Genomic DNA, 14,559 nt, shown 5'->3' with positions numbered 1-14,559 from the left:
ATGGGGGTCTTTTTTATTATTTATTTATTACCAAAATATAAATTAAAATAACGGGGGTCTTTTGCCTTTTGTCACTTTGCTACCTTTTTTTAGGTTCTTTTCTCCCGGAGACATGCAGTGGAAAAGGCGTTGCATCTGAGGGTAGGTCTATATCACACTCGAAAGGGTTTGCCTTTATCTCTTTTCATTTTCCTCTTTTTCCCTTTCAGGTGAAATGAGACACGAGATTAGCAAGCATTAATCTAATTAAGAGGCGTACGCGTGAAGTTTGTCTAGAATTCTGTTTGGGGCAATCGGACAAAATTAAAAATTTGTGACGATCCGACTTTAGTATTGGTAGCGGAGGGCTCGGGTCATCGGCAGGGGTACTAGGGCGCAGTTCACTTAGCATGGAGCAGTATAAATTCGAGTTACTTGATTTAAAGAGAGATAGGAAAGAATCTTAAAATCTTTTTGAGCTGCCCTTTGTAATTTATGAATTTTCTTAATGGAAGTTGCTTCTCTTCTGCCCATGGGTTGGTTTTCCCACGTAAGTCTGTGTAACCTCTTATTCTTCTAGGTTTTAATTTTGTTGTAATTTCCGCATTAATCATAATAATCTATAGAATGTATCTTATTCGTTATGCTAATTTAGATTCGTAATCGGGAAACTAGACGATTTTAGGGACCGTTGCCTCATCTTAGATTGTCTCCAAAGGTCTCCTTTTTGTGTGTGGTAACGTTAGCTTTATGTTGGAGTTAGGTGAAGTTGTGACACATTGAGATTGATCACACACGAGCCAGAACTATCTTGTCCCCATCACAGACTTTATTTCCACAAATACACACAAAAAAGTCGTATGCGTCGAGGCCTTATTATCGCACGAGAATTTTAGTAGTGACGATGCCGACTTGTTGTTGTCTCGAAGAAAATCAATTACATATTGATAAAAAAAAAAAAATGATTCAATCATTCTTGGCATATAATTGACTCGGATGGTCAGCTCTATGGCTTGGGAGGTGGAGTTCCTAAATCTGTGTAAGCTGAAATAAAATACAAAATTTTCACGATTTGGAAATTTCCATTATTGTACTTGTTGAATCAAAAATAAATGTCTGATTTTTTTTATTTTTAAAAAGATCATTAAATCTAGGGGTGAGCATGGTCGGGTGGACGATTTCCACCGTAGAACTAGAAACCGGCCATTAAGAACTGGTTTCAAAAAATTAGAACCAAGAACCGTCCATTAATTCTATTGACCCACCTGGAATCTGACTAAAATTACAATTTCCAAAATCCTTTTTAATTCTTGAAAAATTATAGTTGAACTTGAAACCAGATGCATACAAAAATCATTCCAAAATGTGTGAAATGAATGAAATAAACTCACATGAATTGATTTGATCTTAACATAAAGCATGCCATTTAAGTTCAAACATATTGTTTCTTAGAAACATTTTATTAAACAAATTATATATGTTTGGCTAAAAGGTGAGGAAACACATAGACAAATTCAGTTTTGCCACCAAGTTCACGCTAATTTGATTCAAGTTGTTCGCAATGCACAAAATAATCTCAAATTATTATCAAAATATATACTAGACCGGTCCGATTTGGTTTCGGGTAGTTCCTGATTCTTTTGCATATCGTTAATTAAGTCCTCACCATTATGAAATAAGAATGAGTCATTGATGATGACCTACTACACGTCATCCTATTTATTCTTTTTAATTTTTGTCATACAACTATTTGACTTCCATAATTATTCTCCCGCCTGTAACGGGCTCGATCCTCTCTCATCACTCATTAATTATTGTCGATCTAGCTTCTTTCACTAGCTCCCTTCCTTCAGCAATCGAGGCATCTCCCGCGACCCGCCTCGATAACTGGCTTTTGATCGATCCGTTACATCATGTTCCAAATAACATTTTTCTCCAAACTCGTCGCGCTTGGTAAATGTTTTTTTTTTCCATGAAGAAACGCGACATCACACATTCGAAACGATAGTATATAGTTGCCGTAGGAGGAGACTAGTTCAATTATGCACTTTTCAATTAAAGATAGCTGGAATCAAGGTCAACGTTTTTTTTTGGGTGCAACCACATGGCATCTTCAACGAGACGCTGAGTTGTTTTTGGTGCATGCACATCGTCGGGGATTCCCGAACGCAACTAAAAAAGAACTAGAATAAAGGTCAACGGTTCTTTTTCTTTTTATTACACTATTCATTTAGGGTCCTATAGTTTGCTTAATTTAGAAAATACATATGAGATTGTGGATAGACTGGTTCTCAAACGGATGAGTTGAGTTAGATCAAAAATGGTTCAATCCAAATTGATCCATATAACTTGTTTTGACCAATTTCCATGCAATATAAATCCAAAAACTCATACTTGACTCAATCCATACACAACCTATACCAACCCGATCCATATTGTTGAAATATCTTAGGAAAACTCTTGCCCAAATTGAAATGAGAGCATGGAGTGGGTGAGTGCAAGAGCAAAAAATGTCAAGAGATAATGAAAAAGGAATTAGAGAGGTGAATTGAATATAAGTTGTTGACAAATTTAATATTTATATTGTTTTGAGATTTACCATTCTAAACCCATTTATGACCTATTTACTAAACATGACTAACCCATACAATAATTTAAATTATTAGATATGGATTAAGAAATAGTTATATGACCTATTTTGATAAGTCTAATTTTAAAAAATTGATTGTGCATAATACAAGTACATATATACATTAAAAAATCTTAGAGTTTCCTTAATTAATTAGAAAGCTAGTGATTCATTTTATTCCTATAAAAAAGAGGAAAAAAGCCAGAGAGATGCGAATTCAAAGTTGTCTCAGTAAGAAGTCTAGTCACAATAATTTCTATCAATATTCTCAGAGCCGTATTGAGATTGAACTAGCTTGAACTAGTCACTCGGCTGGCTTTGGTTGAATTCTGATGGCTGCTCGCGACACGACACGACGCGACACGACTAGCACTAACTCTCATAATATTCCCCGTACAATCATCATCCAACAAGGGACAATGCTGGGTCCCATATGGGCTCGTACATCAGCCAGAGCCCATCCAAATGGGCCGGGTCGAGGGTCAAGCGCCGAAAGCCCATTCGGCCCACGAAAGCACGGAATGGCGGTCCCCCTCAACTCGTGTCGTTTGGTTTGGGTCAAACGATAAGGAAAGGCCAATTGAATGCGTTTGAACTTTCGGGACCATCCAGCAAGACCGTATGGATGGGGTGTTGAGTGGGCCCCGCGCGGCATTTACACTGTCGTTTGTCACGAAGCGGCTTGTCGTTTTCTGAGATGGGGACCTCTCATTACATAAATATCATTGCATCTTTTTTCCCTTTTCCCCTTTTCTTTTAATTAATTTATTTTGCCCATTGGTGTCCAAGATCCTTTTCGTGTTTATCCATTCCATGGTTATCCAAACACGAACCGCCGGTCCCATTTTTAATTTCAAAGGTACTAAATTCCGATGTGATCCTCAGAGAGATCTTTCTACATGCATTAAAATTGAGGATGGGAGTGATTTCAGGCCTCATCTGGAACATTTGCGATTCAACTTTATTGGGATTTACCTTTCATGGGTCGTGGTAGAGTTAGCTCGCCATCAATTGCAATCATGACGACGGCCGGAAGCACAGATTCAACAGAGCACATTTCATCTTGCACTGGAGTAAATCGATTACTTTTTTGAGGAAATTAATGTTACTTGAAATCATGGACGGATTTGGATAACAAATTTTAGGTTTTGTACTGAACTTTTTGACTGCCCATTCCCCAGTGGGCAGGTCTACTGTAGAGAGAGAGAGAGAGAGAGAGAGAGAGAGAGAGAGAGAGGAATGGCTGTTGCTCTTAGCCTTTGATTGGGCTGGGCCCAGATCATTGAGCATGAAGGATGAAAGAATCCCAAATTTTCTGGGCCGAGCCCATTGAAAAGGGCCTTTAGACCCAAAAGGCCATGAGTCGAAGTCCTTCATCTGGTACGTCCTTTGTTCATTACTGGCCGACAGGTTTGGAATGCTAATCTAATCTTGTTTTCTCATTCATGTCCAAGATCTTGTTGGGTTTTATAATGGCGTGCTAAGTTCGCTTCGGTGTTCGTTTTCCCTCACCGCTCTTGAGATCGCCAGGAAATTTCGGCCAACCGACAAGTTGTCTATGTAAATCACTTCAATGCTCTATGCAGGGAAAATTATCTGAAAAGTGCTAACCCTATTATATGACAGTCAATTTGATTTAAAACCTTTTGACAACTTACCAACTTAGTACTAAATATTTTTACTAAGTCAATTTAATTCTAAACTTTTTGGTGATATCGAAATTGCTGATGTAGACATTAGTTATCTTTGTGATGTCATTGATGAGAATAAATTTGCATAAGTTTTTTTTTTTAACCTTTTCTTTACCTTTGGCTTGTGGACAATACTCAGCCATGGCCAACAATCGCCCAATGGAATGCCCTTGCCGGCCCTCATCTATGGTTAGTCATTGGTCATGGTCGAGTATTGGCCACAAGCTAAAAGAATTTTTTTTTTTTTAAATACGAATATTTTTCATGTTAGCACTAACCACACTAGTAGAGTGGCAGAATGTGTTCACTCCCTCAACTTTTGGCCAAAATCAACCAAAAAAACTAAATTGGTAAGTCATTAAAAATGTTTATGTTTAAGTTAGTATAATTGAATGGTCTAAAACTAAATTGATCATTACACAGTAATTTAGACTTTTTGAAGAATTACCCCTCTTTATGTGATATACAAGCAGCCACAGCCACTGGATGCCGCCGTGAGGGTCGGGACCTGGGGACCGTCGTCCGGCGAGGGAGATCTGAACCCACAAGCACACTAATCACGAAGCAAATGATGGCTGGCGTATGTAAAGCAAAGGGGCTTTTCGCAGATTCGAGAAAGCACGCGGCCTAAAAACCCTTCTTTGGTGGGGAGGAATTCGTGGGGAAGGAGCAGAAGAGACGGACTCGGATGGAGTGAGCTCTGATCTGTCTCTCACGAGCTGAGCATTATAGTAATGCACGAGGGATCAGTCTTCACCTTGAGATCACAGCCATTTAATTACTATCAAATTGACTGATGCCACACCATTATTCAAATCATCCGGAGCAGAAGAGTACCCGAGTCAAACGCCACGCCCCACTGTCCCAACTCCTGGAATTTTAAACTACAAGCGCTCCAGACAGACTTCCCAAAGCTGAATCTGTCCCCCACTGTCTCACCATCTTTGGCCACGAAATGGCCGAGGGGGAATCGCACCTTGACCTTGGGAAGTGCCCTTCGGAGCTCGCATCAGTTCGAGTCGAGCCGAGTCGGTCTATCCTGAATTGGTGACATTAATGCAATCGTTTTAGCATGAGTAAGCACGGCCGCTCGAGTAGATGGATTGTAATTAGGATCTTATCGACGGGTGCCTTTCGAAGCGATTCGAGTACGTCGAAACCGACATGACTTGCCTCCTGCTGCAGGCAATCGGTACGCCGTCCTGTCGGCCAAAATACGTCCATCGCATTGCTGAGTGGTTCGGCACGGCTGGCAGTCAAGACAAACTCTTACCAATGTGTGTCCATCTCCTCTTTTTTCCACACCTATGCTAAAGGGAAGAGAATCCCACACCACCTAACTCTCTGGAAAAGAAGACTTTAATTTGGTGGGCTCACTCCCTCCCCTGTTCTCTCACTCTCTGTCTCTCTCTCTTGTTCGCATTCCCTCTTTTTTGAACCGAGAGTCCATCCATCTACTCCTCCCCCAGTCCCACCGCGTTTTCCCTGAACTACCCAATTTTTGCTGCGGAAAAAGTCGACATCTTGTCTTGGTTTCTTGCTCGCTTATGCCCTCCACTCCTTTGGCACTGCTACTCCGTGTGTGTGTCCACTGTCGAGAGCTCGAGCTTTGATTTGGTTTCGGCAGTCGCCCATCATGGCCTCTGCATGTTCGCTTCGTAAAGGGGCCTGCTTTTTCCGTCGACTCCGTGTTGCTGGAGACGTGGGATCATGGGCATTTCTCTCCTCTGTCTCAATGATTGCCTACTGCTGCTGCTTTTAGATTTACAGTTTTGGGAGAAAAAGGGTGGTTTTTAATGGCGTGATCTGGGCGTCCTTGAGCTTCAGAGATTCCGGATTTCGTCCACTTTTCAAGCTCTCTTTTTGGGAGACCTTTTAGCTTTAATTCTTTCAGGTCGTTCACTTGGCCAGCTCGTGGCCGTTTCCAATTATTTGTTTTCTTGCTTTTTTTCTGTATTTTTTTTTTTTTAAATTCTCTCATTTTGCGGGTTGATCTTCTTTGGTGACCCTTTTTTGCGGTTCCAAGTTCGATCCGTTGCTCAATCAGTTCCCTTTTTTGGGCCACATTTTGAGAATCTCTTCGTTCTCTTTCTGTGTGTCGATCCTTGCCGGCTGGCAGCTGGAATTTGGAGAGCTGGGGACCGTGGAGCGAGGAATGCAGAATGCAGATGATATGTTTGATTATCTGCCTCTTCTTGGTCAATGCTCTTGCGCGGTCGGACTTGGAAGCGCTTTTGGAGCTCAAGAAAGGTTTCCAGAGAGACCCCTCAGGGCAAGTTCTTGATTCATGGGATTCCAAGTCCTTGGCCTCTAATGGTTGTCCGCAGAATTGGCACGGTGTCACGTGTAGTGAAGGTCATGTCACATCACTTGTCCTCGACAATGTGGGCCTGACTGGAAAATTCGGCTTTGTTGCTGTTTCTGGTCTCACCATGCTCCAGAATTTGTCAGTATCTAACAACCAATTGACAGGCATTGTCTCAGAGATTAGCTCGGGCTTAGATCAATTGAGATACTTAGATTTGCACGGTAATGCATTTTCCGGGGATGTCACGAAGCTGCTCTCTGTATTGGGCGACATAGAGTACGTCGATCTGAGCCATAATCAGCTCTCCGGTTTGCTTGACCTGGTGCTTGGTAATTCTAGTTTTGTCTCCTCGATTCGCTATCTGAATGTTAGCTCCAATGCTTTAGTAGGGGAGCTTTTCTCGCATGATGGGATGCCGTTTTTCGACAGTTTGGAGGTGTTTGATGCTAGTAACAATAAGTTGGTGGGTAAAATACCCTCCTTCAACTTTGTAGTGTCTCTTCGGATTCTCCGGCTCGGAAACAACCAGTTGTCGGGTTCTTTACCGCAGGCACTGTTACTGGAGAGCTCTATGATTTTGGCTGAGCTGGATCTCAGTGATAACCAGCTTGAAGGTATCTAGATCCATCAATTTAATGCAACTCCTGTTCGATTGCCTTTCTCCAAATTCTTTTGCCTGGTTTCGTTCTGCCTTTCTCCAAATTCTTTTGCCTGGTTTCGTTCTGTCCATTCAGAACCATTCTGTGCAGGGAATGATTAGATCCACAATGAAGCTAGATTTCTTGCCAAATGAAGATGACATGTTTCTTCAGCTATGACAAGCATATGTTCCTGAAAACATATATAAGCATTTATCTGTTAGATTTTTACCCCTCATAAATCTAAAGGAACCACTGGAAGTTTTTTTATATTAGGCAATTTCAAAAGTCTCCGCGTCTCCTTTGAAACTTAAAGAAATTGGAGAAACTGTCCTAAATTTCTAATGCTTTCACTGTATGTTTGGTATGTGTTGTACCATAACCAACTTTTCAGGATAATTTTGGAAAAGTAACTTTGTTTGAGGCACACTCTGCATGTTTTCACGGAGTTTGAAATAGGCATGATATTCTGAAATGACTATTTTTCTAAAAGCACTGATGTGGTTTCTATTATATTGCCATTGCTCTTACCATGCAATAATGTATTGACACAAAGTGAGAAATTTTTCGATTAACATCACTCACTGGAACGAAGGCGAAATCTGAATTTGCTTATTGTGATTAGCCGATGTGCCATGTCAATTTGGTTGTTTATTTCACAATATTTTATGTGCTACACAGGTTACAGTTAGCATATGAGATTTTCAGATTCTTCACAAAACTGAATCTGATTATAGTACTTATGGTCATTCTGATGTAATTCAATCGTCTTGGCAGGCCCAGTTGGAAGTATTACCTCTGCAACTCTGAAGAAGCTTAATTTATCTTCAAACAGACTGTTGGGCGCATTACCCATCAGTGTAGGGCATTGTGCCACAATAGACTTGAGCAATAATTTTTTCTCAGGCAATGTGTCACGAATACAGAGTTGGGGTAACTACGTGGAAGCCATTCAATTGAGTTCCAACTCATTGACAGGAACATTACCTGTCCAAACTTCTCAATTTTTGAGACTGACTTCTTTCCAGATCTCGGGCAACTCAATTGAGGGCACTCTTCCCCAAGTCTTAGGCACATATCCAGAACTGAAAATATTAGATCTTAGCCTCAACCAGCTTAGTGGATCCCTTCTTCCAAGTTTGTTTAGCTCAACCAAATTGACTGATCTTAACTTATCGGGAAACAACTTCACTGGTTCAATCCCTCTTAAGGAAAATTTAGGTAATTCTTCTGTAGGTTCCACTCAGAACTTCAGCCTTTCGATTATTGATCTGTCAAATAACTCATTAAGAGGCTCTCTCCCTCGGGAAATCGACAGATTCCACAACTTAGTATATCTGGACCTTTCTCGCAACTACTTGGAAGGCGACCTTCCTAATGATCTGCCTGATGAACTTCAAGGATTTAATGTTTCTCACAATAATTTCTCAGGCACTGTGCCTGAAAACTTGAGAAGATTTCCTGATTCAGCATTCCATCCAGGAAACTCTTGCTCGTTTTTCCTTATTCACCAAAATCTCCAGAAGGCCCTCCAGACAGGATTGAGCGACCTCGGGGACATCGTTTGAGAACTGCTATTAAGATTGCCCTTATTGCAGGTTTGGTTGGAGGTGCCTGGATGATAGCTATTCTATGCTTCATTATCTCGCGCAGCAGAAAACGAAAGGAAGGTGAAGATTTGAAAGGAAATATTGGGAAAAGTGGCCATTCTCTGGGCGATTCTGCAGCCAATCCTGCGTCATCTCCCCAAAAGATATTGGAGACTCCATCGTCTTCTGTTACTTTAAATCCAGATCAGCTGCCACCTGCTCAGATGGGCTTTGTACCTCAAACAGAATCGAATTCATCAGTCGCAAAAGCGAGTAAAAATCTTAGCCATCCTGAAAGAAAAGATGAATGGGTTTCTTCTCCTATGTCTCTGTTGTCTTCTTCAAATCCATCACCTTCTAACAACCAGTATCTGCCTGAGAGCCCCAGTGTGCTCAGGGTTGGTTCTCCAGATAAGTTAGATGGCGACTTGCATCTATTTGACGGGTCCTTTATGTTCACAGCAGGAGAACTTTCGCGTGCTCCTGCAGAAGTCATGGGAAGGAGTTGTCATGGAACGTCATGTAAAGCAACACTTGATTCGGGCCGGATTTTGGTTGTCAAATGGTTGAGGGAGGGGATAGCAAAAGGAAGGAAAGACTTTGCTAAGGAAGTCAAGAAACTTGGGAGCATCAAACATCCAAATCTAGTTTCTATACAGGGTTACTACTGGGGACCAAAGGAGCATGAAAAGCTGATCATATCTAACTATATCAATGCAGCAAGCTTGGACCTTTATCTTCAAGGTAACCTTATCCCATCTTTGTGATTGACTTGAGAATCTTCAATATGTGATTCAAACATTACCGTGATCTTGTTATTGTTACATATGTTCTGTGTGACAGTGTTTTAGCTCATGATTTTTAAAGCTTAAACCAGTAAAAAACTGTTGCTTAAAAAAGCAGAAGTTGAAAGTTCATTTTCGATTTGATTATTTTATAATTATATAAACTGCAACGCCCTTTGCATGATGCTCTATCCTCATTAAACTTAGGGTCTATGGGAGAGATTAGTCAGAAAATCATCTTTGGAGTTCCTAGTGCTGTCTTACCATGTGCACGATCTTCTGCAAGTGAAGTATTTCCAAATGAAGTGTATCTCTAGAAAAGATAGAATATGTCATCAGGAGTCAAGACATGTCATCCACTGAAGAGCACCCAAACCATCTGGTTAAATGAATAAAAGCTAGAGCATTATGATATTTCACCTGGCTAGGCTTTTGGTCCTAGAGACAGTCATAGTGGACCTGATGAGTAGAATGACTTTATTAGTTATACAAAGGGTTGGTGCTTTTACATCGAAGTTTTCTATGTTTGGGCAATATATAATATATCTTTATCTATTTGGAAATCGAAATTGTTCATTGTCATTTCACTCTGGAAATTCCTATCGGTGTGGATCAAGATACTACTGAAGATAAAATTGAAAACAATTGAATGTTACTTAGCATCGATTAAGACACCTATGAGTCTATGACATGTTTTATGTTCTTTGCAACAGAGAAGGACCCAAGGAAGCTACCGCCCTTGTCTCTAGATGCAAGGCTCCGGATTGCTGTTGATGTGGCGCGATGCTTGAACTTCCTCCATAACGAGAAGGCAATACCGCACGGCAACCTAAAGTCAACTAACATCTTGTTAGAAGCTCCAAACTTCAATGCCGTTGTCACGGACTACAGTCTCCACAGAATAATGACGCCGGGTGGTACCACCGAGCAGGTACTAAACTCCGGTGCCCTTGGTTACCGACCACCTGAATTTGCCAGCTCGAGTAAACCGTGGCCATCACTGAAGAGTGATGTCTATGCATTCGGGGTCATATTGTTGGAGCTTTTGACTGGAAGAAGTTCAGGGGAAATAATTTGTGGCGACCCGGGAGTGGTCGACCTGACGGATTGGGTTAGGTTGATGGAAGGAAAAGGCCGCAGCAATGAGTGCTATGACATAAGGATTCTGGAGGCATATGACATGGAGGAGGACTTGCCAAGATATCTCTATGACATGTTGCAGGTGGCTCTGAGATGCATCCTTCCGGCGTCCGACAGGCCAGACATTAAGACAGTTTTCGAAGATCTTGCTTCTCTACGGCCATGATGGGCAGGGCAAGCAAATACGACTAGTTCGGCCATTGATATTTCCTGTACTAACCCTCATTCTTTTCTATTTTTGGCTTCTTCCACTTAATCCATATTTGATCCTTGTATTCAGTTCTTCACTTGAATAGGGTTAGCAGTTTTAGTTCGGTGCCAAGAGTCTTTCCTTTGGTATTCTTCGGAGAAATCATCAATAAAGCTGCATCGAGATGTAAAGGGGATGATTGCCATTCTTTTGTCAACCGGAATGTTTCTGCCAAAAAAACAAGAATCAGGTTCGCACCCGAACAGGCCGAGCCATTACTTTTGCACCGCTTTCCGTTTGTCGGGTTACTCCTGTTTCATAGCATTGCAAAACGAACGAAATTGGACCGACGACGGTCTACTGTGGGATCTTCCTCTGCCCTTCCTTCCTCTTTCTTTTGCTGCAGAAAGAGTCCCACCATATTGATCCAGTCAATGTGCCATCTCCCTCCGGCCACCCACAAAAATCTGCAGACCGGAGGAGTTTTGTCTCGGTCCATATAAGCGGCTGTGAATGCACTGTTCTTGTGGAACCGCAAGCAGTTTAGTTTTTTCTGCGTGTAATATTGCGAGCGTCCATCTGGGTCGCGTCGTCTTTTCCTGGAAGTTTTGGGCCGGACAAGGACATCCGATGCTTGAACTATCATAAACACCCAAAACATAAATACAATCGTCTTGTCGGCATTAAACCACCTAATTTCTTCCCATAAACATCTCTCTCTCTCTCTCTCTCTCGCCTGACTTCGAGAAAATTTCAACAGCACGTGACGTGGCGCGAGACGTGTTGACCGGCAACCATAACCCTTCGTTCAGCTGGTGCGTCTGAACGAAATAGCACGCGCCCGCCAGCATAATCGTACGTCTGACAATGCATGCAAGCTCGAAGTACACAAGTTGATCGCGACCCGGTTTGAGTTATCGTGTCCAAGAGAAGGGGGAAACATCAAACTTTAGTAAAGCGAGAGCTTGTAGATGAAGGCGCTGGTTTCTTCGTGCTGTTACGCTGTAGCTTTCTGCTGGCGGAGGATATTATAATAGCGGAGGAAAGAAGGTCGAAGAAGCTTCGTTTTGACCGGCCTGAGAGGCTCCTCAACCTAACGCCGTGAGAACGTTTTGCCCCACGTTTTCTGAGGAAAGCGACAGTGGGAAAGTCAAGACCATCTCCTCCAAAGAAAACTCCAACTTGGCTTGTAGAGAGAGAGAGTGTGTGAATGGCTTGAGCAACACTAATCTCTCTCTGTGTGAATGGCTTGAGCAACACTAATCTCTCTCTCTCTCTCTCTAAATGACCAAATTGTCCAGCAGTAGAGATGGCGATGACGCCGAATGTAGTCAGTAGGAAGGGGTGGTTCTGTCCATTAAGGGCAAAGATTTCGCCTCGTTACTGCCGAGAAGGCTCTGGTTAGTATATACCCGAAAGAAAAAGAAAGAAAAGAATGACAGCATCAAGAAATGGGAACGAACTACGAAGGGGGGAAGGTTTGCTTGTGGACTTGTTCTCGAGAAACAACCAATTCTTTCGATGGGTGCTCAAGAAAAAAAAACTTATTAATTGACACGCTAGACAATGACCTGGACTCCATTCGCATTTCGATTACTTAGTCTTATCTCCCGGCTCTTTGCATGCAACTATAACAATCTCTCTCTCTCTCTCTCTCTCTCTCTCTCTCTCTCTCTCTTCCATACTCAAAGAAACGAAGCAGTGAGCACGAACACAGCAAAAGAGAGATAAGCAGATCAAGCTCTGGTCTGCTGCAAAAAGAAGGCGGCGACAGATCTGAGGGCCTGAATCAGGTGAACGTCTTGATTCTGCGTATTGGAATATGATCCATAGTACACATCATCATCATCATCATCATCTTCTTCTTTAGACATCAACTTGTGCACTTTAACTCTGCTTCTTGTTGATCTTTTCTCAATATAAGCATCATGCTTTTCACTCAAGGGAAGTCTTTGGGGCCATGGCTTAAATATATATTCAGTTTGCTCGTTAGCTTTATGGAGTACGAACCCATTTCATGTTTCCACACTTTCATTTGCAGAAAGTATATATTTCCGCACAGCCGTATTTCCCTCCTCAATAAAAATCTCGTCTTTGATAGTTTTCGCTCGTTTTTCCAATCCGGGCTTCATGAAATACTTCGCGATCGCGATATTTATCTGTATGCGGACATGCATAGTGTCTTTTGGTAATCCTCACGAGGTAATAGTGGAAGTATTTGACATGTGACAAGAACAACGAGCCTTGCTCATCGAACGACTAGGGAAAAAAAAAAAAAAAAAGACGAAATTTTTTTAATATTATGCTTACCCGGTAAAACCTCACATTATATCTTCCTGATTTGATCAAATAAATTGACAAAATAAAATGTTTTTTTTCCCCTCTTAAGACAACGTTAAATTTCATTCGTAACGGATTGCTGTTCCTGCTTTCTTTTTTTTTGAATTTCAGTTACTTCACGCGCGCACCGAGTCCACTCCCCCGAAGGTCCACCGCGCATCCACTCGACTCGATGGCGGACCGAGTCCACCCGCACGACTCCCCGCCGGAATCGCCGCCGTCCCCGACGGAGAACCCTCCTCGGGAGCCGCAGTCGCCGCCGAAGCCGGCGCTCCCGGCCCAAGACAAGCCCGTCCCGCCCCCGCTCACCTACGTCATCCAACTCCCCAAGGACCAAGTCTACCGCGTCCCGCCCCCGGAGAACGCCAAGCTCTTCCAGCGCTACACTCGCCGGGGCCAGCGCCGCGGGAGCCCCTGCTGCTGCATCTTCCTCGCCGTCGCCGCCTTCGTCCTCCTCGTCGGCGCCGCCGCCGGCCTCTTCTACCTCATCCTGAAGCCGGAGCCGCCGAAGTACGCCGTCGATGGCGTGGCGATCAGCGGCGTGGACCTGAACACGACCTCCGCAATGTCGCCGGAGATCATCCTCGCCGTCCGGGCGGAGAACCCCAACGACAAGATCGGGATTTACTATCTCGGCGGAAGCTCCGTCAACATGTACTACGACGCCGTTAGGTTGGCCGGCGGCGCGTTGCCGGCGATGTACCAGTCGTCGAAGAGCTACACGGTGTTTAACGTGACGTTGACGGGGAGCGACGTCGTACTGACGAGCGATTCGCTTCGGGATTTGACGACGGAGCAGAGCCAGGGAAGCGTGCCACTAAAGTTGACGGTGAAGGCGCCCGTGAAGTTCAAGGTCGGCGCCGTGAAGACGTGGAAGATCACCGTCAAGCTGTCGTGCGACGTGACGGTGGACAAGCTGACGGCGTCAGCGAAGGTTGTGCAGGAGGATTGCGATTATAGTGTGAATATATTTAAATAATACGTGGAAAAAATGGGTTATATATTCGGTAGCCTATAGAGTTTGTTGAGGACTGAGTCGGTATATAAAGTTCGGTATAAAATATAAAAACATATATGTTTATCTTATTATTATCGGATGAAATTTATGTACACGAGTTACATCCTTGTGTGAAAATGGAGGTACCACTTGGACAATTGTTTCATTGATATCTATCTAGAAACCATATAACATATTTTTATTTGACCCGAAAACCATATATTAACCTAAAATTAAAAGAGGGTCATTGAGTGATTGTCGAAGTGTGACGAA

General features: G+C 42.8%; 2 protein-coding genes across 2 annotated transcripts; both read left to right on the top strand.

Annotated features, from left to right (window-relative positions):
- Positions 1-5,624: 5,624 nt before the first annotated feature.
- On the top strand, positions 5,625-11,212 carry LOC104421410 (probable inactive receptor kinase At5g10020). The gene is given in 5 exon segments (XM_039303736.1): positions 5,625-6,193; positions 6,419-7,221; positions 8,023-8,730; positions 8,733-9,578; positions 10,333-11,212. Coding segments are annotated over 4 exon segments (2,907 nt in total). The 5' UTR covers positions 5,625-6,193; positions 6,419-6,461; the 3' UTR covers positions 10,926-11,212.
- A 1,323-nt stretch (positions 11,213-12,535) lies between these two features.
- LOC104421408 (NDR1/HIN1-like protein 13) lies at positions 12,536-14,416 on the top strand. Its single transcript, XM_010033342.3, has 2 exons — positions 12,536-12,742; positions 13,401-14,416. Exon 2 carries the CDS (start codon positions 13,462-13,464, stop codon positions 14,266-14,268), a length of 807 nt encoding a protein of 268 aa, XP_010031644.1. The 5' UTR covers positions 12,536-12,742; positions 13,401-13,461; the 3' UTR covers positions 14,269-14,416.
- The last annotated feature ends 143 nt before the right edge of the window (positions 14,417-14,559 follow it).

The sequence above is a fragment of the Eucalyptus grandis genome, chromosome 10, assembly GCF_016545825.1.
Source record: "Eucalyptus grandis isolate ANBG69807.140 chromosome 10, ASM1654582v1, whole genome shotgun sequence".
Lineage (NCBI taxonomy): Eukaryota > Viridiplantae > Streptophyta > Magnoliopsida > Myrtales > Myrtaceae > Eucalyptus > Eucalyptus grandis.
Note: the sequence above shows the minus strand (reverse complement) of the source record. Positions and strands in the feature narration are given on the sequence as shown.